Source organism: Macrotis lagotis, chromosome 4 (genome assembly GCF_037893015.1).
Source record: "Macrotis lagotis isolate mMagLag1 chromosome 4, bilby.v1.9.chrom.fasta, whole genome shotgun sequence".
Classification (NCBI taxonomy): domain Eukaryota; kingdom Metazoa; phylum Chordata; class Mammalia; order Peramelemorphia; family Peramelidae; genus Macrotis; species Macrotis lagotis.
Window position 1 is genome coordinate 25,676,298 of NC_133661.1, and position 27,523 is coordinate 25,703,820.

At 35.1% G+C, this 27,523-nt stretch overlaps 1 protein-coding gene across 1 annotated transcript; it reads right to left on the reverse strand.

Moving 5' to 3' along the window:
* Positions 1-16,337: 16,337 nt before the first annotated feature.
* Positions 16,338-17,154, reverse strand: LOC141523004 (cyclin-Q-like). Its single transcript, XM_074236309.1, is given in 2 exon segments — positions 16,338-16,942; positions 16,944-17,154. Coding segments are annotated over 2 exon segments (636 nt in total). The 5' UTR covers positions 17,036-17,154; the 3' UTR covers positions 16,338-16,398.
* Positions 17,155-27,523: the final 10,369 nt, after the last annotated feature.

Genomic DNA, 27,523 nt, shown 5'->3' on the forward strand with positions numbered 1-27,523 from the left:
GATTTGGCTAAAATATTGGGTATATGAAGGTAAATAGTATGGAATGTGGATGGAAAATAATTGGCTTATATTCAGTGGTGCAGTGAATGTCTGCACTGGTGTCTGAAAGGCTCCTCTTTATGAATTTAAATGCAACCTTAGATCCTTACTAGTTTTGTTATCCCAGACAAGTCATTTAACCTTGTTTGTCTCATTTCTTCACTGTAAAATGAGTGGGAAAAGGAAATGACAAATAATACCAGGATCTTAGCCAAGAATACACCAAATGGGGTCACAGAGAGTCAGGCACAAATGAAATGACTGAACATCATAGAGGACCGTTAATGGCAGTCTTACTAGTTTATCATTTATCTCTTGGGAGTCATGGAAGGTTCTTGAGTGGGAAACTAACATGATTAGAGATGTTTCTTTAGAACTATGATTCTCAAAGTATGGTCCTTGGATGCTTGGGGTCAAAATCATTTTCATAATAGTAAGACGACATTTACCTATAAAAATACTCCCCTCATTTCTAATTACATATCTGTGTGAAATTACATTATCTTCCTATACTTTAACCAAAACAAAATATTGCAACTAATATCTTTTGAAGCAGATATGATAACCTGACTCACCTTCTACATAATTCCTTTATTAATTTGCCTTTCTCCTTAAGTCATTTTGTATTTATTTTCTTTTTTGTTCATTACTATAAATGTCCATATTGTCTCTCCCATTAGAATGTGTGCTTCTTTTATCTTTTTTTTTTGTTTTTTTTACAAGGCAGTGGGGTTAAGTGGCTTGCCCAAGGTCATACAGCTAGGTAATTATTAAGTGTCTGAGGCTGGATTTGAACTCAGGTACTCCTGACTGCAGGGCCACTATGCCACCTAGCTGCCCAGAATTTGTCCTTCTTGAAGGCAATGTATATTTCATTAATATATAACAGAGTGTCCTTCTCATGGTAGGTACTTAATATTAAGTCCATATTGAAGAGATTTACAAAATTATGTAAAATAATGCCATTCTTCCTACTTTTTTCCTTCTGAAAAAGTTATTTTTCATGATAAATATATTATTTTTACATTAAATAATGCATATTTAAAATTATCTGCTTTTAATTTTCAATGCAGAAAATATTAAATATCAACCACATAAATAAAAACATTTTGAACTCTTCAAATTTTTATGAATGTAAAAGGGTCTTAAAAATTTGAGGACCATTGCTTTAAAAGATAATTTGGCAAATGTTCAGAGAATGGATGAGAGAGGGAGAAATGGGAAAGCAGGGTTTCATCCTGGCTCATTGGGAGAATATCATTAACAGAAGCAGGGTTGGTAAACCGATAGAACAGGGTGTGTGTGTGTGTGTGTGTGTGTGTGTGTGTTAAATTCAGTTTTAGAAATACATATGGCAGGTATATTGGGATACAGTCATTGGTTCTTGGAGGTGATGTTTCCCCAAAGATTTTCAGTACGAACATTTTTGGGTTGCCTTCTGTGCCAGCATGCACTAAATTGTTTGGACAAAGTGGTAGAGTAGGATGGAAGAAAATCAATTTCTGTCAGAAAGGCCTAGTCATTTCATCTCCGCGTACTCCAGGCAATATATATGTATGTGTGTATGTGTGTGTGTATACATATATATATATATATATATGTATGTATACACACATATTTATTAATATAAATATATCAGAGCAAGTTGTAGAGTTGACAATAGCACCAAAGTTAAGAAAGGAAGTATAGCAAGAGCAAGATATGCCTACAGTCTTTCAGATAGCCAGCAGCTTAGGGGACTTAACTTGGGAAAAGTACTTTGTTCTTTCCTGTTCAAAGAAAGGGAAAAGTTTCAACTCCGCTTGCTATTAGTGAGACCACTGCCAGGAACATCTAAAAAATCTCTCTTTCCTCTTGAAATAGAAGATAGAAGTAATTGCTTAAATTCTTCATTTCAGGCTGGGTTAAAACCAGAGTATAGGAAGAGATTGTTCTCACAACCTTCATTCCCTGAGGTCTTGGGAAAATACCAGATGGTTGGCTTGCTTGGGCAATCCTGTTTCAGACTATTGATTCTGTTGCATTTTTTCTGGATCAATTGATCAATCAATCAACCTGTATAAAGGACCTTTTATATACTGAGCATTATGTTAGGCCCTAGATATAGCCTCTACCATACAGGAGAATATATTTGACTGGAAGACAATATTTGTAGGAATGAACACTCTAGAAAATAGATAGAAAATGATTTAGGGAAGGGACCATGCAGCTGAATAGATTAGGAAAGAAATCTTCAAGTACAAGGTTTCCATGTGATTATCAGGAAAAATCAATCATTATTTTAAGTAGATTGTTCCTGTTTTTCTTCTTTCCTATTCTCATTAAGTCATTTGTTAATTGGTTTCCTTCATTCTTGAAGGGGACCAAGACAACGGATTTGATGCCCTGAAATGCAAGTAAATTGGATTTAAATGAAAGAGTTCTGTGCAAAATCACCCCCTCACTTTCTCCTCTGGAGCCATCTGGGTTCCCTGGCCAAATATGGATCAACATAGCTAGAGATGACTCTGGATGCAGTGGAAGAAACTGGTCATTTCAAGGCAGAGTATTTAACAGGTCTCAGTTTGACTAAGGAAATTTCCATTTAGTGATTAGGTAAGAAATAAAGGAGACAGAAAAAGTACTCTTTAACAGTCAAAAAAAAAGTCTATCTGGGAGAGAAAGAGCTTCACAGTTTCTGGCCAAAATAGAAACAATTGTTATTTACATTCACTCTGAGTCAATTATGACCTAACCAATGATTTGTTAATAAGACTGGAACTGAACAGAAAACGGAGAGTTTATTTTTTTAATTTTTGCTTTATTTAATTTTTATTTTCTGCCAGTTATAGTCAAAAACACTTTTAACAGTAATTTTTAACACTCTGAATTCCAAATTCTCCTTTTTCTTTCCCCAATCCCCCTCCACAAAAATTTTAATATAGATTACACATGTATAGTCATGTAAATATTTCTATAATGGTCATGTTATGAATGAAAATCTAGAACAAAAAGCCCTCAAGAAAAATAAAATTTAAAAATCTACTTTCAAATACCCTCAATTCTTTCTCTGTGGATAGATAGTATTTTGCATCATGTTGTTTAGAGTTTTCTTAATGAGAGTGGTTAAGTCATTCATAACACATAATCTTACTAGATTGCTTCTACTTTGTACACAGTACATTTTACTTTGCATCAGTTCATGTAAGTCTTTCTAGGTTTTTCTGAGAGTATCTTGATCATAATTTCTCTTTTTTTTCACTGAAGTAATAATTTTCTTGTTTGAATCAGGATGCATTTATTGTCTTTTTTAAAAGAAATATGTTATTAATTTTGAGTTTTATAAATTTTCCCCCATTCCTGCTTCCCTCCCCCCAAAGGCATTCTTTTAACCTTTACATTGTTTCCATGGTATACACTGATCTCAGTTGAATGTGATGAGAGAGAAATCATATCCTTAAGGAAGAAAAATAAAGTATGAGATAGCAAAATTATATAATAAGATAATGGCTTTTTTTCTAATTTGAAGGTAAAAGTCTTTGGACTTTGTTCAAAGTCCACAATTCTTTCTCTTGATACAGATGGGATTCTCCATTGCAGATAGCCCAAAATTGTCCCTGGTTAAAACACTGATGGAATGAACAAGTCTATCAAGGTTGATCATCAACCCCATATTGCTGTTAGGGTGTACCGTGCTTTTCTGGTTCTGCTTATCTCACTCAGACTCAGTTCATGCAAATCCTTCCAGACTTTCCTGAACTCCCATCCTTCCTGGTTTCTAGTAGAACAATGGTGTTCCATGGCATACATATACCACAGTTTGTTAAGTCATTTCCCAGTTGAGGGACATTTACTTAATTTCCAATTCTTTGCCACCACAAACAGGGCTGTTATGAATATTTTTGTACAAGTGATGTTTTTACACTTTTCCATAATCACTTCAAGGTATAGACTCAGTAGTAGTAGTATTGCTGGCTGATCATCATTTCTTATGACAGAATAGCATTCCATCATAATCACATACTATGATTTATCCAGTCATTCCCCAATTGATGGGCATTCCCTCAATTTTCAATTCTTTGTCACCAGAATAGAGTTCTGTAAATATTTTTTATGTATAGGTCCTTTTATTTTCATTTTTATTTTGATTGCTTTTGGGATGCAGATGTACTAAGGGTATTTTCAAGTTAAAGTGTATAAATGATTTTATAACCCTTAGGGCATGGTTTCAAATTGCTTTACAGGATAGTTGAATAAATTCACAGCTCCCCCCAAAGTCCATTAATTTCTCATTTTCCACACATTTCCTCTAACATTTGTCATTTTCCTTTCTCTGTCCTATCAGTTAATCTAATAGGCATGAGATAGAACCTTTAATTTCAATTTCTCCAATCAATAGTGAGTTAGAGCTTATTTTCATATGACTATGGATAGTTTTGATTACTTCATCCAAAAACTGTTCACACCTTTTGTCATTTATCAATTGGGGAATGTTTTTGATTCAGTTCTCCATAAGTATGAGAAACTTGCTTCATTTTTTTTCACAGTTTCTATTGTTAACTGTATTTCCTCCCATCCTATTTCTCTCCCCCCCGTTTATTCTGATTTCTTTCTCCTTTCATACTATCGCTCCTCAAAAGTGTTTTACTTTTTACTAACTGTTCACCCAATCTGTCTACCCTTCTATCAACACCCTCCTCCCTTTTCTTTTCCCCTTCCCCTCCTACTTTCTGGTAGGGTAAAACCGATTTCTATACCCAAATAAGTGTGTTTGTTATTTCCTCTTTGAACCAGTTATGATGAGAGTACGGCTCACTCACTCTCCAAGACTGCCCCATTCTTTACCACCATTATAAAAGCTTTTCCTTGCCTCTTTTATGTGAAATAATTTATCCCATTCTATTTTTTCACTTTCCCTTCCTCCCAAGAGATTTCTTTTATACCGTAATTTTATTTTTAAGATTTCATATACAACTGAAATCCCTGCCTTCTGTCTATATATTCTAAAGGAAATGTTTAGTGGAATGGAACCAATGAAAATAATAAGGGAAGCAGAAGCTTCCAAGAGAACAGTACATCACTCCCCTTCTAAGACATATGTAGGTAGAATGAATCCATAAATTTCCAAGGTAGACCTATAATTGTAACATGCTTTAAATTGTAATGTTGTGTCTTACTGGGGAAGCCAGAGAGATCAATTGAAGAGAGTGTCACTAAGATGGAGATTCAAGTACAATAACTGACAACTATTTATCCCTTGTGAGTGCTCTGGGAAATTCTATAAGAAAACAAGTCAACAAGAATTTATTAAGCAACTAATTATATTTTTTGCATTGGTATAAGTTCTATGGATACAAAGAAATGCAAATAAGTGCCCCTGTTCTAAAGGAGCTCCTATTATAATGGGGGACACAACGTGCAAACAAGCACACATGAAAAAGAAATATTTAGGAAAAATTTCCAGGATATTTCTTTTTCAAGTGTGACTGCAGGTTGTATCCCCCATTATAATAATATGAGCTCCTTTAGAATAGGGGGCATTTATTAGCATGGGGTATTAGATAAAAATTTTTAAGAAGCCAGGAAAGTCAGATGAGGAATTAGAAAATGACAAATATGGGAGATGGACAAGAGAAAAATGAATGGAATCTGAAGATGAAATATTTTGTATGAGGACCAATAAAGGTGACACTTCAGAATTCAGAAGGGGGGGAATGTTATAAGATTAGTAATGTAGGAAAGGGTCACATAATGAAGAAATTTAAAAGGAAAACAGGAGTTTATTCTGGAGTTTAGCAAGCTATATTGGTGAAAATTTTCCCACCAGGAGTCCTCCACACTGTTTCAATTATAAGCCTACTTGAAAAAGGAAGAAAGAAAAATTATAAAAATAAGTTTTTACATTTCAAGCAGATCTCTCAAGTAAGAACACAAGTGTGTTTCTTAGAGATGGAAGAATTGACAATTCATTCTATCTCTTGTAAAAAAATACTGAATTTGAAATGAGTAGTCAAAGGGGAAAAAAGAGAAATGGTTAAGAAAAGAAAAGAATATACTAGTATACACTTGGCTAAAGGAAGAGATAATATGAGAAGAGGCAATGTAGTCTAAGTCAGAGGTAAGAATAAAAAAATGAACAAGAAAACATAAGAATGGTGATTGATAAAAATAGTAATCAAATTAAATTTCTCAAAAGCGTTCTCAGTAAGTGGCGAGACATATTGGATGATAAGATTAAATTGCAAAGGGAAACCAGTTTCATACACTGATCATGAAACTAAAGAAAATGAAAGGTTTAGATTGTTCTGTATTTTTAATGTCCAAAGTTACATGTAATCTATGCTTATCTTTCTAGCACTGACCAGTGAAAGAACACCTCTGAGGACAAGGGGAGAGAGAATATGAATAGAATTTGTCAATGTGTGTAATGATTTTGTTTTTAAACAAAATACAGTAAGTTGTGAGTTTTGCATTTCATGTTTTTACTCTTCCCAAAAGGATTGTAAGTACCTTGAAATCAATGACCTCATCTTCTCCTACTATGGCATTTTCCACAGCACATAGCTGGATGACAACAATATGCACAGACCCATAAAGGAACCGAGATTTTGTCCATATTAGAAGTTCCTTCACTATAATGTTCCATCTGTGGTTTTACTGTGTGTCTTGGAGAACTGCTGAGATACTTGGGGTTGTGATCTTTTTTTAGTCACATATCTACTAGGTAAGAAACAGGATTTGAAAGTGTTGTTCTTGACTCTAAGTCATGTCCTCTATTTGATATGCTTCCACATTTGGTGGATGAATTGATTAATGAACCATCTAACTCATGCTTAGCTTACATCCAAAAATCCTAGGAAGAACAAGATAAACTCCTCTTTGGCAAATAGTTGGAGTTTCTTATTTTGTTACTAACTTTAACTAGCTACATCAACCATGTTGCTAAACAGAAGACCTAGAAAAGCAAGCCCTACCTCCATGATAACATCTGCCATTTCTATAATGATTGAGAGAAAGGCAGGGTAGAGAAGGGCTAGGTCGCCTTTTCACTGTCAATGGAACCTTTAGATTGTCATCTCATAGCAATTGGCAGAAAGCTGTTGACTTTTAATTTGGCTGCTGTTTTCTCTGCCAAGGGGAAAATGACCTTTAGGTTAGAAAGATAGAAGAAAAATGACTAATGGGAAGTGAAAAATATGTTAGAGTAAGAGGGAATATAACCATCCTTGATGAGTAGAAGTCACCAATCTTAGATGGATTACTTTCTATTGTGCTTGAAAGAACTAGCAGATGCTGAATCAGCAATAATGATCTTGTAAAAAAGTATAGAGAATGGGCAAGATACTATTGAATTTATGAAAGGGGAAATATTCCAATTTAAAAAAAAAACAAAAAGGGAGAGGTGTCTGAAAACTATATGCCTTTTGTCTTTGACAGCTGTTAAATTTTTAGGGCTTATTTATTAAATTATTTATTTTTCTTATTTCTTATTATTTATTAAATACTTTATGAATGATTTTAACATATTCAATTTCTCTCCTCAATCTCTTTTCTCAACTCCAACAAAAATCTATTAAGTGAACAAGACTACTCAATACAATGACTACAGCTTTTGGAGTATACATTATTCCACATACATCATCCACTCTTTTTTTTTGCTAAAAAAGATAAGGAATTCCACTGTCATTTTCCTGGAACCCTTGTTTACTAGATTTTCTATTTATTTGAATTGCTTTGTTTGACAATGCTAGAGTCCCTGAGCACATAGTCCTCCCCATTATACTTTAGTCATTTTGAATTCAAACATATGTGTGTGTGTGTGTTTGTGTGTGTGTGTGTGTGTGTGTGTGTGTGTGTGTGTGTACATTTATTTTCCTATGGTTCTTTTTAAAATATTTTATTTGTTTTTCCAACTGCATCCAATGGTGGTTTTTACTAATCTCTTTTGCAAGGTTTTGTATTTTCCAGTTATTCTCCTTCCCTCTATTACCTCCACCCTCTCCCTGAGAGAAAACAATCAGATATAGGCTCTACATTTATATCAATATTGAACATTTTGTCAGAGAAAAATCAGAACCAAATGGAAGAAAGAAAACCTTTAAGAGAAAAAATGGCATAATATGTAAGATAACATTTAAAAATTGAAGATAATAAGCTTTGATCTTCATTTAAACTCCACAGTTACTTCTCTGGATATAGATGGTATTTTCCATCACAAGTCTTAAAATTGTCTTTGATTATTGTGCTGCTGAAACGAACAAGTCCATCATGGTTGATCAACACCCCTTGTTGTTATTAAGGTATATAATGCTCTTCTGGTCCTACTGAAATCACTTAGGATCATTTTGTGCAAGTCTTTCCAGGTTTTTTCTGAAATCCCATTTCTCATGATTTCTTATAGAACAATAATGTTCCATTACATTCATATACCACAATTTGTTCATCCATTCTCCAATTGATGGTCATCCCCTCAATTTCTAATACTTTGCTACTACAGAGTTGCTAAGAATATTTTTGTATATGTGGGATTTTTATCCTTTTTCATGATCTCTTCAGGATACAGACTTAGTAATGGTATCGCTAGATCAAAAGGCATAGACATTTTTATTGCCCTTTGAGCATAATTACAAATTGCTCTCCAGAAAGATTGGATCAGTTCACAATTCCACCAACTGTGTAATAGTATTCCAGTTATTTCACATCCCCTCCAACATTGATCATTTTCCTTTCTAATCATATTGACCAATCTGAAGGATGAGAGGTGGTATTTCAGAGGTGTTTTAATTTGCATTTCTCTGATTAATAATGATTTAGAACGATTTTCATATGACTATAAATAGCTTTGATGTCTTTGTCTGCTAATTGCCTTTCCATATCCTCTGATCATTAATCAATTGGAGAATGACTTTTTTTATAAATTTGGCTCAGTTCTCTATATATTTTAAAAATGAGTGCTTTGTCAGAAACATTAGTTATAAAAATTGTTTCCTAACTTTCTACAGTCCTTTTAATTTTGATTGCAATGGTTTTGTTTGTGCAAAAACTTTTAAATTTAGTGTAATTAAAATTATCAAGTTTGATTTTTATAATGTTTTCCTATCTCTTCTTTGGTCATAAACTGCTCCTCTTTTCATAGATATGGTGGGTAATCTATTTCTTATACTCCTAATTGGCTTGTTGGTCTATGCCTGATTTTTGCCATATTTTCTTCTAGGTTTCTCATCAATTTTTAATCAAAGAGTGAGATTTTTAGTCCTAGAAGCTGGAATCTTTGGGTTTATCAAACAATAGATTACAATACTTATTTGCTGCTGCTTCTTTTGCGCCTACTCTATTTCACTGATTTACCACTCTGTTTCTTAGTCAGTACCAAACAATTTTGATGACTGATGTTTTATAATGTAATTTTAGATCTGGTATGGCTAGGTCACCTTCCTTGGCATTATTTTTTCTTGAATTCCCTTGATATTCTTGATGTTTTCTTCTCTGTATGAATTTAGCTCACTAAAGTAATTTTTTTTGAAGTTTCATTGGTATGACACTAAAGTAATAAAATTTAGGTAGGCTTGTCATTTTAATTATATTAGCTTTGATCTACCCATAAGCAATTGACATTTGCCCAGTTATTTAGATCTAATTTCATTTGTGTGAAAAGTGTTTGATAATTGTTCTCATAAAGTTTCTGAGTCTGCCTTGGCAAGTAGACTCACAAGCATTTTATGATGTCTGAAGTTGTTTTAAATGGGATTTCTATTGCTGCTGTATCTGTTAGTAATATTTAGAAATGCTGAGGATTTATGTGGGTTTATTTTATATCCTGAGATTTTGCAAAAATTGCTAATTGTTTCCAATAGTTTTTATATGATTTTCAAGGATCTCTAGGTATACCATTATGTCATCTACAGAGAATGAAAGTTTTGTTTCTTCATTACCAATTCCAATTTCTTCAATTTCTTTTTCTTCTCATTGCTAAAGTTAATATTTTTAAATACGATATTGAATAACAGTTGTGATAACAGTTATCCTTTTGTCACCCCTGATCATATTGGGAATGCTTCTAGCTTATCCCCATCACTTTTGATGCTTGATGATGCTTTCAGATAGCAACTGCTTATCATTTTAAGGAAAATTCCATTTGTTCCTATATCTCTAACATTTTTAGTAGGGATGGGTGCTGTATTTGATCAAAAGTTTTTTCAGCATCTATTGAGATAATCATATGACTTCTGTTAAGTTTCTTATTGAGATGATCAGTTATGCTGATAGTTTTCCTAATGTTGAACCAATTTGGTATTCCTGTTATAAATAAATGTATTATTCTAGTGAAAGCTTGCTGTGATTGTTTTGCTAATATTTTCTTTAAAATTTTTGCATCCATATTCATTAAGGAAATTGAACTTAATTTTCTTTCTCTGTTTTGACTCTGCCTGGTTTAGGTATCAGCACCATGACATAGAAGGAATTTGGCAGACCTCCTCCTTTACCTATTTTTTCAAATAGTTTATATAGAATTGGAACCAATTATTCCTTGAAAATTTGGTGGAATTCACTCGTGAATGCATCTGGCTCTGGAGATTTTTTCTTAGGGAGTTCACTAATGGCTTGTTTAATTTCTTTCCTTGATAGGGTTGTTTAAATATTTAATTTCCTCTTCTTTTAAACTAGGCAATTTATATTTTTATGAATATTCATCCATTTCACTTAGATTTAAAATTTATTGGCATATAGTTGGGCAAAATAATTCCAAATTATTACTTTAATTTCTTCCTTATTGGTGGTAAATTCACCTTTTTCATTTTTGATACTAGTGATTTGTTTTTCCTCTTTCTTGTTTTAATCAAATTAACCAAAAGTTATCAACCAAAAACTATTTTATTGTTTTTTTCATAAAACCAACTTTTGGTTTTATTTATTAGTTCAGTAGTTTTCTTGCTTTTGATTTTATTTATTTCACTTTTAATTTTCCTAATTTCTAATTTAGTATTTAATTGGAAATTTTTAATTTGTTTTTTCTAACTTTTTTAGTTGCATGCTCAGTTCATTGATCTCTTTCTCTATTTTATTCATGTAACCATTTAAATATATATTTCCCCCTAATAGCCTTTTGACTTAATCCCATTAGTTTTGGTGTGTTTTTCCACTATTGTCATTGTCTCTGATGAAATCATTAATTCTTTCTATGATTTGTTGATTGATAGATTATTCTTTAAAATTAGATTATTTAGTTTCCAATTAGTTTTGGTTCTATCTCTCCATGATCCTTTATTGCACATGATTTTAATTGCATCATGGTTTGAAAAGGATACATTCAATATTTCTGCCTTTCTACATTTGATTATGAGGTTTTATGCCCTAATGCATAGTCATGTTTTTGGGAAGGTGCCAATGGACTATAGAAAAAAAAGTATAATCCTTTCTATCCCCATTTAATTTCCTATAGGTCTATCATATGTAAGTTTTCTAATATTGTATTCACCTTCTTAATTTCTTTCTTGTTTATTTTATGGTTAGATTTATATAATACTGAAAGAAGGAGCTTGAGGTACACCATGAGTAGAGTTTTTCTGTCTATGTCATTCTCTAATTCATTGAACTTCTCTAAGAATTTGAATGCTATACCAATTTGTGCATACCCATTTAATATTGAAATTATTTAATTGTCTATGTACATTTTAGGAGGATGTAATTGCCTTCTTTATCTCTTTTAATGAGATCTACTTTTGCAACTGCTTTATTTGAAATAAGGATTGCTCCCCTGCTTTTTTCACTTGAGCTGAAGCATAATATATTCTGCTCTGGCCTTTTACCATTACTCTCTGGGTATCTCTCTGCATCACATGTGTTTCTTGTAAGTAGCATATGATAGGATTCTGATTTTCAATCTACTGTGCTATCTGTTTCCATTTTATGGGAGAATTCATCCTATTCACATTCACATTTAAAATGATTAGCTCTGAATTGTCCTCCTTGTTATCACTCCTTCATTTGTGCTTTTCTGCTTCTTTCATCTTATACCCCCTCCCCAGTGTTTTGTTTCTGTATACTGCCTCTCTCTCTATGTGTTTCCTCCCCTTTATACACCATTGTCCATTCTCTTTTCTCTTTCCTTTTTCTTCTTCTTTCTTCTATTAGTCTCTCCTTCCTTCCCCCACCTCTTCCCTTCCTAATACTTGAAAGGTAAGATCAACTTCTAAATTCAACTAAATGTGTGAGTTAATCCCTCTTTGAATCAAATCTGCTGAGAATAAGATTCAGGCAATTCTCACCTTCTTCCTTCTTTCCCTCTATTGCAATAAATCCTTTGTACCACTTCATGTGATGTAATTTATCCCATTCAACCTCTTCCTTCCTTTTGTGTCTTTACAACCCCTCCTTTTTTAATGAAATATTTAAAAAATATATTACATCAATGTCATGGACAAATCATGAATGACCATACTTTCGGTCTCTAATGGAGTTGCAATTCTCAAAGTTATAAGAATCTTCCTTCCAGGTAGAGATGTGACCAGTTTAATCTTATTGGATAACAATTTTTTTTTCTTTTACCCTGTTTATCTTTTTAAGCTTCACTTAAATAAAGTCATATTTGAAGATCAAATTTTCTGTTAAGTTCTGGTCTTTTCATCAGGAAAGTCTGAAAATCCCTACTTTATTAAGTGTCTATCATTTCCCCTGAGACAATTGATTCTTGGTTGTAGTCCATGCTCCCTTGCTCTCCAGAATATCATAGTCCAGGCCCTTTGTTCCCTTAATGTTGATGCAGTCAGGTCCTATATAATCTTGATTGTGACTCCTTGATATTTCAATTGGTTACTTTTGACCACTTGCAGAATTTGCTCCTTGATCTCTAATTCTGGAGTTTGGCTACAATATTCCTTGGTGTTTTCATTTTGGGATCCCTTTCAGGAGGGGAGCAATGGATTTTTTCAATGACTATTTTGCCCTCTGGATCTAGGCTATCAAGGCAGTTCTATATCCTGAAGAATGGATTCCAGGTGCTTTTATTTTGTTTTTTCCAAGGCAATGGGGTTAAGTGACTTGCCCAAGGTCACACAGTAATTAGTAAATTTCTGAGAAAGGATTTGAACTAAGGTACTCCTGACTCCAGGGCCAGTGCTCTATCCACTGTCCCTCAGGCTCTTTATTGAGCAATAAGGTTTTCAAATAGTCCAGTGATTCTTAAATTGTCTCTCCTGGACCTATTTTCTAGATCATTTGTTTTACCAGTGAGGTATTTTACATTTTCTTCTGTTTTTTACTTTTAAATTTTTTTAAAGAGATTCTTGATGTCTCAGGAAGTCATTAGCTTCCACTAATTTCTATCACTTTCTCAGAGAGAAATTTTCTCCATTTAGCTTTTGCATCTCCTTTTCCATTTGGTCAATTCTATTGCATGCCCACCAAGCACACTGCAATGGCTTATGCTTCCACCACTGCAGTGTTTAGGATAGTCCCCTTCCTCAACCTACCACCTTGCACTGGGTCTCTGCTCTCTGCCCTGGGCATGCATGCCCATACTTCCCCCAAGACAGACCTTGCTGGAAGATGTTCTTCTCTGTTCTTCTATGGGTTCTGTTGATCCAAAATCTGTTAAGAGGCTTGATTCTTGAAGAAGGTAGGAAAAAGAAGACCCACCTTAGTATTCCACCATCTTGACTGGAAATCTCCCTACAGTTTTTTTATGTCCATTTCTTATGTCCATTATTTCTCACAATGTAATAGCTTTACATTACATTCATATATATATATATATATGTATATATATATATACATATATATATATATGTATAAATTTTCAACTACCCTCAATGAATGAACACTATTTTGACTTCACTTTTTATCACTGTAAAAATGATGCCATAGACATTTTGGAATAAAAGGTCCTTTTGTTTCTGTCACTGATTTTATTTAGAATTTTTTCCTAATAGTGGATTACACAGTTAAATTATATGAACAGTTGGGTGGCTTTCCTTTCCTGATTCTAAATTGCTTTCTAAAATTATTTGATCAATTCACAACTTCCCCAACAATATATGGTATACCTGTATTTCTATAACTCCTTTACTAGTTACTATTTTATCTTTATTTTCTTTGACTATTTTCTATGAGATGATTACTCAATTGTTTACTTTGCATTTTTAATTATTTATAATTTGGATCCTTATTCTTGTTAAGAATCTGCATAATTTTACTGGAATAAGGAAAACATTTATTTGAAATATTTAACTGCTTAATATATTATGTTTTAACTCATGTTTTGATAATAAAGGATTTTTATAAGAAAGAATAGGTAGTATTATGATATAATTAGTATAAGAAATATCCACATGGGGCCCCTCTTTGGAGTGTAAAAAGACCATACATCTGAAATTACTTTGCTTATAAAAGTTACTAATGATGTTTCTATTCATAATGATTTAAAAGTCCAACATAAAGTGAACAAAAAATATGCAATTAATGCTAGCTATTCACAGCTAGTCAAAGATGCACAACACTAGCAGCTTTAATTTGTTTAACTTTATATTATTTAACTTTGTATTGTTCTAGAAAATAGGACTGGCATCCATAACTTTGAGATGACTTCTGTAAAGTTTGTATATAAAATCTCTTATCTCTGATACTTTGGTGTTGCAGATTTTGCCCCCCACATTATATATTAATGTTTAAAGTGACTAAGTTCACTGTAGTCAACAGAGTCACCAAGACCAGCATCTGTTTCCAACTGGTCCGAGATGACTTTGTGAACTAGAGGGAAACTAATATCGTTACATATATACCACAAGAACTTTGAGGCGCCTCATGTTATGAACATTTTCATGAAGATGTTGTAGGACTTGCCATTGGCTGGTTTTACAGAAAATATGGGGAAAAAACTATACCTAATTGCTTTAAATTTAAATTCAAAGTTAGCTCTCTCTCACATTGAAGAGATGCTATTTGGGACTGATGACCCCTTTGTCATAATTGCTCACATCTAATCCAGTTTGGGAGTTCTCACTGAAAAGAAACTATTAGAAGATGAATCTCCCTTAGTAAGAGACCAACTAGGAGGAATATCTGGAGAGCTTCCACTGAATGTAGCCTTGCCCACTTTGGAAGATGCATCAGGGAAAGGTATGCTTGTAAAATTTGGTGCATTGGAGACTCAATTAAAAGGTGAGAATCTTCTATTTCTCTTTCCTGAGATCTTTTTTTTTAACGTGAAAAAAATTTTTATTACGAAATCAACAAACAGGTTTAATAAACAACAAATTTCTTTTGGAAATGACATAAGTGAAAATCTTAAGATGACTTGTTTCTTCTGGCTAACTGTTGGCAATATGTTCTTGGTTTCTGAACTGTAAAAGTGTTTTGCTATTCTTCCAACACTTTAATCAATCTATGATCTCATCCAATTTGTGATGATAATAACCCATTCCTATCCTCTCTACTTCTGTGATTCTTTACCCCTGGTGTCTCAGACATTCTCCACATAGCTACCCATTATCTAGAGGCCTTTCTCAGCTTTTTACATTTTGTGACTACCAGTCCATCATTTATACTGTCTTTCTATTACTCCCTGATGGTTACATGACTGGTTCATGAACAGTTTTCCCTTTTACATTTCTTGCACATAGGTCATCAGTAGAATGTCCCCACTACTTAATTCTCATTTGCCTCAGTATTTACTGGAAAACTTTTTTAGAGACTAAGGTGTTCCAAGATTTTGAACATAAAGGATTACTGGAAGAACATTTGTGTTGAAAAGACATTTACCCTGCATGTGCCCAGCTTAGGCTTCGGAGAGAGGAAGAGAATGCAAAATGGAAAAAAAAAGGAAAGGCTAATATAATCTCCTCCTATCCCCAGTGTGGTCCACAGAACATTGACATCTCTTAAAATATGTGCCTATTTTCACATTTTTACAAAAAAATTTTTATCTTTTATTATGTAAAATAAAATACTGTTTACTTATGTTACAAGATTAAGTCTAGATATGGCTTGAAAATATATCCCAAAGGCTACAATCAAGTATTCTATTTTGGCTTTGTTTTAATGAAGAGATGTCTAAATATAGTCTGCACCAAATTCAAAAGGTTCACCTTCAAAATTTCCTAAGGTGCAACTGAAAAGGCAACTGAACACAGTACATTCTTTTTTCAACATGGACCTATTCATATCCAAACACAACAAGGTCTAAACATGCATGGGGAGAATGCCTATTATCAATCAATCACTGCACCATTACATGAATATCAGAAAGCAATTCCTTTAGTTCTTCCCCCTTTGCTAATGCAAAACTGCCCCCTGTGACTTATCTACTTTTCAAAGTTGGGACCCTTTTGAGTGGATCAGACCCAACCTTCAAACAAAGCAAATGTTTACTTCTCCCTGGATGAATTAAGGGATTTCTGTGTCCATTGTGTAAATCTGAATCAGGTCAGACACAATGTTATCAATGACTGGCTTGGTAAGGTCTTCACTAAAAACCTGCCACCAGGGCTTTTCTGCCTCAGAATCGGCAAGCACCTCCACTCCATAGCACTGCAAAGCAAGATAGAGCACCGCTACAGCTATGTGTTGGGCAGGATACTGAAGGCACAATGCTCCATGATAGCTATCCCGCAGCAATGCCCAGGCTGCCAGAGAGAGGGGAGTCCTCTCCCAGCTATGACGATTCATCCAATTCTTTAAAGAAATACGGTAGTGAAGCAGATATTTGTGGTGATGCTGGAAAGAGACCCGGAAATGCAAAACTCTCAACATGAGTAATTCACATTGAACAATGCTGTCCCTCAGTTCCCAGAACCAAGAGTCTAACTCCAAAGGTTCACTCTTGGGATTTAAATACCTATGAGAGACATTGATGATGTCTCTTGTTTGGAGGTGTTGCTCCTCCACTTTACCTGCCAAGTAAATGGCTGACATGGCTATTAGGTAAGGGATCTAATTTGGTCTCACAGAAAAATTTATGGGAAATGGTGCAGGCTGTGGCAATTGGAATGGATTGCATCCCTAGCTTGACACCGGCCTCCATGATGAATCGTGTCACTTTGAAGTGGACTTTGGCCTCAGAGGCTGGGTGCCCTTCTTTCCTCACTTCTTCACCCTCTGTGCTGCCCTCACTCTGTCTAGACTCTATGACTAACACGTTCACCTCAATGTACACCTGGGCCCTTGGGTTCCTTAATGCCAAACAAAAATCCAATTCAAGTCACACAAAAGGACAAAATGAAACAAAAGAGGAAGTATACACTACTGTTATGAGGTCTTTGCATATACATAGCATGGGAACTTTAAAACAGTGAACCCATCAGCATTCACAAGATTTCCTACAGCACACCATATATCTTTAGTCATCCAGTTGCCCAAAAGGTAGAGAGAAGACAAGATTCCACTATATTTAGTGTCTTTTGGTTGATAAAGAAGCCTCTGATTTCAGAGATTAGAACATTACCACTTAAGTGTTCTCTTCCAACAAGGAGTCTCTTTGAATGCAGAGATTCTGTTGATAACAAGACTTCAATTACTAAGCATAACATAAGATGGATGCTCACAAAAGGTCCACGTAGTTGTCATGGAAGATGTCACATAGAGACTAAAAGTGGACAGTGGGGTGCTCTGATGTTCCTGTTTGTGGATAATATTGTGTTCATTACATCAAGCCCTGGAACATCATGAAACTTCCAAATCGGGGGAAAGGGGATGAAAAATGCCTATTGTCCAGAATATGAAGAGAGCTTTTGGATGGCCAGGCAAGTGAAGCAGGACATCAGTTCATAAACCTGTGACAGACAATGTAGATGGACAAGTTGGGCTGAGAATCTTCTGGGTAGAAGAAGGTAGACTGGAACTATCTTTGTGAAATTCTGCAGGATGTTCATTTTGCATTTTCAGCATCAATAGTATCCGTGGAAATGGGTCAGATTGAAGCTGTTTCAAGTTGTTTCCCGCGTGTGGCCAGGCCCGGCCCAGGCCCGGCCCAGGCGCGGCGGCGGCACTCGGCCCGCGCGATGCTGCTCCGGTCCGGGGTGGTGGTGCCGCCCGGCGTGGCGCGGGGCCGCCCGCAGGTGCTGCTGGTGGGCTCCCGGGCCGAGCTGGGGCGCTGGGAGCCGCCCAGGCCCGGCCCGGGCCCGGCCCAGGCGCGGCGGCGGAGGCGGGCTGCCGGAGCCGGGCCTGCGGCTGCCGGAGCCGGAGCTGGCCCGGGAGCCGCCGCCGGAAGCCCGGGAGCCGCGGCCCTTCTTTCCTGAGATCTTGACCAATTTTTCCTGCTCTCGTTCTTGTGACAGCTAGCAGTTTAGGAATACTAAGGTGGGTCCTCTTTTTTCCTACCTTCTCCAAAGGGCAAAATGCTCTCCTTTCTATGGGGGGATGTGTGAGCTATAAAAAAAGCCGAGTTTCCACATTCTAGCACATTCACTAAATACACCAGTGTTGGTTGAGAATCTTGACCAGGGATTCCTGAAACAAAATAGCATCTCTTCAATGTGAGAGAGAGCTAACTTTGAATTTAAATTTCAAGCAATTAGGTATAGTTTTCTTCCCCATATTTTCTGTAAAGCCAGCCAATGGCAAGTCCTACAACATCTTCATGAAAATGTTCATAACATGAGGTGCCTCGAAGTCCTTGTGGTATATATGTAATGATAGTAGTTTCCCTCTAGTTCACAAAGTCAAACTTGCTATCAATCACATGGCAAAAATTATATTCTGTGGATTTTCTCTATTCATCCACTGTGGAATAGCACAAGGATGTAACCATCCAATTGCTACAAGGCAGCTGAGGTTATATCCTTCATTATCTGGTTGATCATCTTTTTCCAGGCCAATTTTAGCGACTAGCCAGTTTTTAAAATACCCTATGACATGGATGGCACAGAAACTGTTTTCATCTGCTTTTTGGGGGAGCAGATTGAGGAAAAATTGAGGCAAAGTCTGTTTTCAATTTCAACTAAAGGTCATTTTCTTTTTATCTTACAGAAGAATGAATTCTGATTTCAGATCCAAAGTTTTTATCTGTTTTAATTGAAAACCCAGTTTTTACCTCTATTAATCTTCTCTTGGAATATATCTGAAGGGACATTTGTTCCTTAACTTTGGTAATATCTTTAAGTATCTGAGACTGGATTTGAACCCAGGTACTCCTGACTCCAGGGCCGGTGCTTTATACACTGCGTCACCTAGCCGCCCCTTAAAGTCATTCTTAATATAGAGAGCTTATTAAATTTTCTGGAATTTCATTGCATGTTGGTATCAAAGAAGCTATTTTATCAATAAAACAGTTAATTTCCATGTTGGCACCCTTTTTTTTTTCAATTTGATAATGAGCTTTCCTACCAAGAAATTCCAACATTAGACTGGAGATGCTAGATCAGCAAGAGGAAAGGGTCTTCTCTGGTCTATGACTCCAAGACAGGCCACCAGTAACAGAACATGAAGAAATACAATGAAATACCAAATGTCAATGAAAATAATTTTAATTTAGCGAGATTACATCTTTTACATAGTAAAGTTGTATATTCAGAAATAGTCAGTCAAAACCAACTACAAAAGTGGTTGGGAAATAAGAACTAGGCAGTGATTTTTTTTTTTTTAGGTTTTTGCAAGGCAGTGGGGTTAAGTGACTTACCCAAGGCCACACAGCTAGGTCATTATTAAGTGTCTGAGGTTGGATCTGAACTCAGGTACTCCTGACTCCAGGGCCGGTGCTCTGTCCACTGTGCCACCTAGCTGCCCCCTGGGCAGTGATTCTTAATCTTTTTTTTCCCCTCTTTTGGCACTTTAGCCAGAACAAGCATAAGAAAAACTTCTGTCTTATCTTATGCTTTTCTAGTTACCTGAGAGGCACAAGTTTGGGGAAGGGCATCATTGGTGTGGCTAATTATTGTTCAGTGTTGTTTTAGGGAAGCCACACCATCTCCCATATGCTTTCTCCTTTTTCTATGATTGTTTTAGTCCTGTCCTGGTCCCAAACATAGATAAGGAGATATACAATCATGTGTGTGTGTGTGTGTGTGTGTGTGTGTGTGTGTGTGTGTATACACACATATGGGAAATGGAACTAAGAACTGAAATGATCACAAACTGTTCTTTCTTTAGAAAATTTACCAGATGAAAATTATGTAGCTAAGGTATACAAAAAAGAAATGATTTGTCCAGATACCTTTATGTGGAAAGTCAAGGTTAGAACTCAAATCCTCTAATGCTAAATCAACTGCTCATTTCACTTCACCTAGGTATACCAGTCAAAAATCATAAGACTTCTCTAGAATTTTATAAGTAGACAACTAACTTTCAAATTTTCAATAAAACCATGTTTCCACTTACCAAAAAATTATGTAAGACAACTAAGAGAGTACCAGACCATAGTCTTGATGCTGAAACAACAGATTATTATCATTCTAGAATACAGGTAGGGATGTAGATGGCAGGTCTGGAGTTAGAAAGACATGAGTTTAAATTCAGTCTCAGATACTTACTAGCTGTGTAAGTCACTTTACCCTGTCTGACTCAGTTTTCTCATCTTTTAAAAATGAGCTGGAGAAGGAAATGACCAACCAATGCAATTTCTTTGCCAAGAAAACCCCAAATGAAGTCACAAAGAATCAGACACAAGGTGAAATGGCTAAATCCCAAATAAAAAGAGTACATTCACCATTAATCATTAGCAAGTGTTTGTAACTGTTTAGACAACTTTACTAAGTTAAATTCCTTCTTTTCCCATTTTCTATTGCACCTTTCTTCAAAATTTCAGGTCTTTATAAGAGTGAAAAGAATGATATTACTTTCTTATTAAGTAATGGAATAAAGAAAACAATGACTGAAGTTGAGATTTTCTAAGCACACAAATATTTATAGCCTTTAAAACATCACTAATTAGTAAGGCATAAATGAAATGAAATGAAAAGTGGGATGATCTTATGAGCAGGACTTCAAGTTAAATGCTAATGGTCTCATATTTTACAATGTAATAATCTTCTTGGCTGACAGAAGTAGATGTCACATTCATCATCAGCCAGTGAGGGACGCAGCATGTCTCCACCTCCCTTTTTTGGTAAATCTCTTATGATACTCACTAGTTTTCAGTTCATAACTTCATTTTCTTTGTACTTTTTAAGAAGTGATAGATTGTAATGCGAATAACGTCAGTCTTCAAATGAGGAGAGGCATTGATGTACCCCCGCACCTTACACTTGTTAGTGGTGAAATCCTGGGAAAGTCACACCTTCTCCCTAGGTCTTAGTTGCCTCATTTGTAATTTTTATTTTTGTCGAACTTACACTTCCTGCTTCAGAGAACTATTGTGAGAATCAACGAGACAAGTGTAAAAAATACTTTTGCAAATCTTCAAGGGTTATATAAATGTGAGTTGTTATTTTAATGAACTCTGAGAAATCTGTGATCTCATCAGCATGGTCAGTCCTTCCAAATGTGAAGACAGTATTCATAATTAATATTTACCTAGTATTTTAAGATTTATAAAGCATTTTACATTTTTTAAAAAATTAAAATTCTGGGAGGCAGGTATTTTTATCCCCATTTTGCAAATAAGGAAACTGAGGCAGATAGAGTTAAACTATTTTTCCCCCTAAGGTGATATTGCAGGTAAATATTTGAGGCTGCATCTGATTTGGCTCTTCCTGACTCCAGGTTCAGAATATATTTGCAGAAGAATCCTTGTCTTCCCAGCCTTTGACTCTTGTCCATGTCTTCGCTTAAACCTTCCTCTGAGGGTACCCTCAATGTACTAATGTCTTTCTCTTGGACTGTTAATTTCATGTATGCCAGTGAAGCATATGGGCTTTTCATCTATTATTTCCTCTTACTGAATGACAGGGTTTTCCTACTATAGCCATAAATCTTTTTGATTAATGCAATATGCTATAGCCTTTTATCATTATTATTTATTGATAAGATTTTATTGCCCACAGTGCCAGAACAGACATTACTTCAGAAATCCTGGATTTCTAGCTATTATAATGGACAATTTCCACCTATCATTGCCCATTTTTTTTTGTAGAAAACATAACAAAATTAGTTTTAGTTCCACCTTGCAACAGATGATGAATGTTTTTATTCTGAAATGATTTCCTACTGTACATACTTCCTTTAGCATGTTCTACAGTTCAGTAAAACTGATTTCTTACCCTTCCATATCCATGACACTCCATTTCTCCCCTCAGTATCCTTTTACTGATTATTTCCTATATTTTTATTTAATATTTATTCTCATTTTGTACAAATAATACTTTTTATATACTTAAAGTGCATCTCTTCATCTTTACTCCTTAAAATCTTTAATTTCCTTTGATTCATTTCAAGTTACACTTTCTTTTGTAGAAAGATTTTCTTGATAATATCTGCCAGTGCCCTTCATTTATATATACTTTATATGTTCATAGATACATGTCTTTATATATTTTTATATAAAGCACACAAATATGTATATTTTAATATATATGTTTTCCTCTCTATGTATTTATGTATGCATGTATGTGTGTGTGTGTGTGTGTGTGTATACATACACTTTGTCCCCTTAATAAAATGTGAATTTTTTGAGGAAAGGGATTCCTTCACTTTTGTCTAATTACACATAATGGATAATAGACAAACATTTGTCGTATTTATATACATAACCTAGCAACATTTATAAAGTACCTATGAAAAATAATATGGAGTAATGGAAAGAATATTGAACATGGAATGAAGACATTTGGGATAGAAGTTTAATCCTGCTTAGTAGTTCTATTACCTTGGACATTTCATTTCATCATTTGGGCCTTGGTTTTCTCATCAGTAATATGGTGATAGACTAAATGATTTGTAAGGTCTCTTTGGCTTGTTGAAAAAACCCTGTCTAGTTCATGGACTAATTGGGAGATACGTCACAGAAATAGGGAAAGCAAAACTATATGCAAAAAATGAAGTATTCACATGTTCTCTTAATGTCATTGTCTTTCGTTTTCTTCTAACAAATTAACCTCTATTTCTGCATTTTAGTGTTTTAAATACATAAATAATTTTATTCAAAAGATTCTTCATCTTGGACTGAATTTTTCCTTCTCTGCTAAGACAGAAGATAATATGCAAATTGAATTGTTTTGAATGTCAGTTTCACCCCCCACATTTTGCATTTGTTTTAAGGTTATTGTACACATGCATTTGTATCACTACTCTTTAAATCTCTCTTTTTTCATAGAGGCATCTATTATTTTATAAGTAGTCACACATGGTCGGTTAGAAACACCAGTGTGTTTGGACTCAAAAGACCTTGATATGAAGTCCAGTTTGACCGTATTCAAACGCTAGTCATTTTATTTCAGTAGTTATCAATTTTCTCATCTATAAATGATGTAGTGGGGCAAGTTGATCTCAAAGGCTCATTCTAACTCTATATCTGGCAAAATTTATTAATTAGATTATACTTTATGGGCTTCTCAATATAATGGGAATAGTCTAATAATGTTGGTCTTTATGAGTCTTTACATAGGTCTCATCCTGCAAGTCCTATGGTATTTGGTATATGTAGAAATCACATAACTTGTTTTAGTCTGATAACCATATGGTGAATATTGTGATTATTTTGATAAAATTAATTATTAATCTAATCTATTTTGGCTGAATCTTTCCTGCCTGGCAGTGTTCTGGTGACAGAAGAGAGACAGTGATACAAGAGGGCATGCCTTTGACGTAATCCATCTGAGGCTGAAATGTGGTCTGTGAATATATCTTGGCTTTGTGCCTCATCATTCATTCTTTCATTTTAGTTGGAGTTTAAAGAATGAAAGTTTGGAAGCCAGCTCAGCATCAATTCCCATTGGAGCAAGGAATAGTTGTCATTACCTAGTCATTTAGTAGCTGAAAGAACTCATATACCATCTACATTACTTATTTTTGATAAACATATTTTCAAATTAGGCATTTCAAGTATGAGGAATTAGATTAAGGGAATGAGATGCATAAGAGATAATTTTTATAAAGTGTTCTTCAGATTCTGAAGGATTTTGTTTTGTTTTGCTTTTCTTCCTTTTTTTCCATGGGGACAGCATTGCCCATAGTCGGTCTAATACAATTATCCTAGGTTACTGAACTGCTGAGAGTTGCTGCTTCCATCAAGATTGATCATCTCACGATGCTGTTGTTGATGGGTATATTTTTCTCTTGTTTAGCATCCACATTTAGATGTGAACTTGGTGGAACCCGCTTAGAGATTGTGCTGAGTCTGAACCCACTTTCTTAGGGAATTAAGATGGCACAAGGAAGGTATGTACCCTTAATATTGAGGGAGAGAATATTCCTTTATTCTTGCTATATCTCCCACTAAAATATCTCTTTGTAAAAAAATTATTGGCTAAAAATTATATTGGCTAAATAGGATTGAGATGTTAATCATTGATGACTAACAGTGGTAGGAAGTGAGCTCACTCACTAGGATTGGGGCTCAAGATTATAACAGTAACTAATATATTTTCCCCCTGCTCAGGTTGCTCCAAGAACCCTACATAGAGAAGAAATTGTCAGTTAATCTCTGGAGGAATGATACCAAAATACTTGCTGGTAGAGGCTCTTGGGTTTGAACTTCCTGGTACAGATAGTTTATTAAGAATATAAGGGAGCAAATGATTTACAGTGTGTTCATCAGACTCCATAGACTAGGGGAAAATCAAACTGGATTTTAGGGCATGAATAGACAATGAAATAGGAGTACTGATCAGTTCTAGAACTGAGTCAAGGAGAAGAGGGACAATGCTCACACCTTTGTGTTTTCTCTTTTTCCTAAGAATTTCTAACAAAACTTTTTACATAAACTAAACCAGACAACTTGTAGTTCTTACTGTTAAAGGTATTATCTTCTTACATAAGCCTAGATGAATTAAATACATCTAAGATGATTTTTATATATTATTAAATTCTCAGAAAGTATACTATTGCTATTTGCCAAAGAAATGAAAATGGGTCTCAGACTGAGCCTTTCTTTTTGTTACTTCTTTTTTGCAAGGCAGGAGGTAACTGAATGGAGAACAGGGAGGCATAGACTTGGGGGATAAGATGTTCTCCAAAAATATCCCCCCAAAACAAAAGGAGCCTATTTCATACTTGTCCTGATTTTGACTTTGTTGGTTCTTAAATTGAACGCTGATTTTTTTTCCAATGAATTTGGCAGAGGAAGAGATGGGTTTTTCCCAAAGCCTGCCAGCAGTAGTGAAAAGAGTCCATTTATATAATGCGGATTACTCAGCAGCCACCTATAGTGATTAGTCAAATTGCCAAAGACTTTCTTAAATAGGAGGGTTATGTCCATTTTAGAATGTGGGTGATTTTGATGACCCATTTCTACCAGAATCACAAATATAAAAGAGATGTTACAAAATGCATTTCTGAGTAGAAAAGACCATTTTAACCCTGCACGCATTGTGTAGGTTGGAATGATTACAGTTTATGTGGAACTGCGGGCATCATAAAACTCAGATCCCTGTTTTAGCATTTTCAAATCAAAGAACCAATATTAGCATATGTATTAGAAATGGAGTAATTAAATCTAGGGAAAAAAAACATTTGCTTCCTGAATTCCCAGAATGTGCTTAGTCAAAATAGCAAGGCCACACGCATAATGAATTTCAGGTGCCTGATGGAACTGCCAATAAAAACTGGTATTTTATAGAGCTCCAAGGTTTGCAAGGCATCCTACATAGATCATTGCATTTGATTCTCATACTAGTCCTATGCAATGGATAGCCAAAAACTATTATCCCCCTTTTTCAGAAGAGGAGAGAGACCCAAAATATAGGAGCAGTAATTTGAACTTGGATTAGATCTTATCTAATCTAGCTCCTTTGTTTCATATTTAGAGAATCATAGATTTAGAATAGTCAGTGGCATTAGAAGCCATCTAGTACAATATCCTCATTTTATAACTGAGGCAAAGAGAAAAAGAAAGATTTGTCCAAGGTTACATGAGTATTAGCTAGATTTGAACTCAGGTCACATCCCTGACTCCAAATCCAGTGGTCTTGCTATTATACGTGACTGCTACTGAACTGAAACTCAAGGTGGGAAGAAATTCAAGGAAGGTCAATAACCTGGCAGAGATTATATCCTTAATAAGTGACAAAGCTAGGAGAACATAATTAATTAGTACCTGAGGTAAAATCCATGCGTGATTATTCCTAGCTTTTAGCACTGGCTCTTGAGTCAGAGTCTGGGTTCAAATTCTACCTCTTATATTTGCTGTATGAGCTTGTATAAATTATTTATCTTCTCTTGGCTTTAGGTCCCTCATCTGGATAAAATGAGGGTATTGGAGAAGATCAAATCTAAAGTTCCTTCCATCTCTAGAGCTATCATCTTTTGATCCTATGATACTCTAAAGATGGTGTTTGACCTTCATACTGGAAGAAAATCATAACATCAGTGAGGTCATGCCATGACATGCAAGTCAGTTGAACTTTATGTGAGGGGGGCTGTACAAAGTCATCAGTCTCACTTTCTCCTCTAGAACCATCTGTGTCCAGTGACCAGAAATAATTAGGACAAATGGAGATGCCCCTGGATCCAGTGAGAGACTGGTTTTTTGAGATTAGGACTTTCCCAGGTCACAGTTTGACTGAGGTCAGGTGCAAGAAAAATAAGAAAAAGAGATTTAAAAATGGCCACTTCCAAAACAGAAATTAAGCTGGGATCCTCAGGATTTCTCAGAGATTGAGGAAGTAAGAAAGAAAAGAAAAAGAACAATGGCTTTAGCATAGTCAAGAAAGAAAAAAAGAAAATCAATCTCAGAAGGGAAGACATTCAGGGTTTCTGGCCAAAAGAAAAGTCAGTTGCTACTTATATTCACTCTGAACCAGTCAGAGCCAAAACAATGACCAAATGACCAAGTGGACTTAGCCAGAGACTCTGTGCAATCAGTCCCATTGTGGTGATAGTTTTTAGAGCTAGATATACTATGGGAGGACAAACTGGAGTAACATTGAGTTTTACATCAAATACTTTAAAAAAGAATGCAGAAAAGGCATGAGAAAAGAGCAAGGAATAGAAAAGAGAAATAATCTCCTCTGTATAGAACTTACATGACCCTTAGTGGATACTGTCAGTATATGGTAGAGCGCTACCCTGAGTCAGGAGGACCTGAGTTCAAAACCTACCCCCCAACCTTTATAAGAAGAATCAATCTGGGCAACATTTATAAAGTGTAAAATCTATAATAAAAACGCCTACCTCAGGGTTAGGTCGAGGATCAAGTGAGATGTTATATGTAAATTGTTTTGTAACCCTTAACGAGCTGTATAAATGCTCGTTATTACGATTATTATTTTTCATTGTCTCTTTGTTGTAGGCATCGTCATCAGGGGAACAGACCAAGTAGTAAATTCACTGGAGGCAGGCCATTTACCAGCTGCTGTGGCAAAGACAGCTTGTTTCTTTAGAGCTTTCATTCATATAAGCACTTTGGAATGTGTGAAATTCTTCAGATGTCTTATCTCATTTGAGCTTCATTGCAATTCTTTCACATAAATGCTATTGTGAT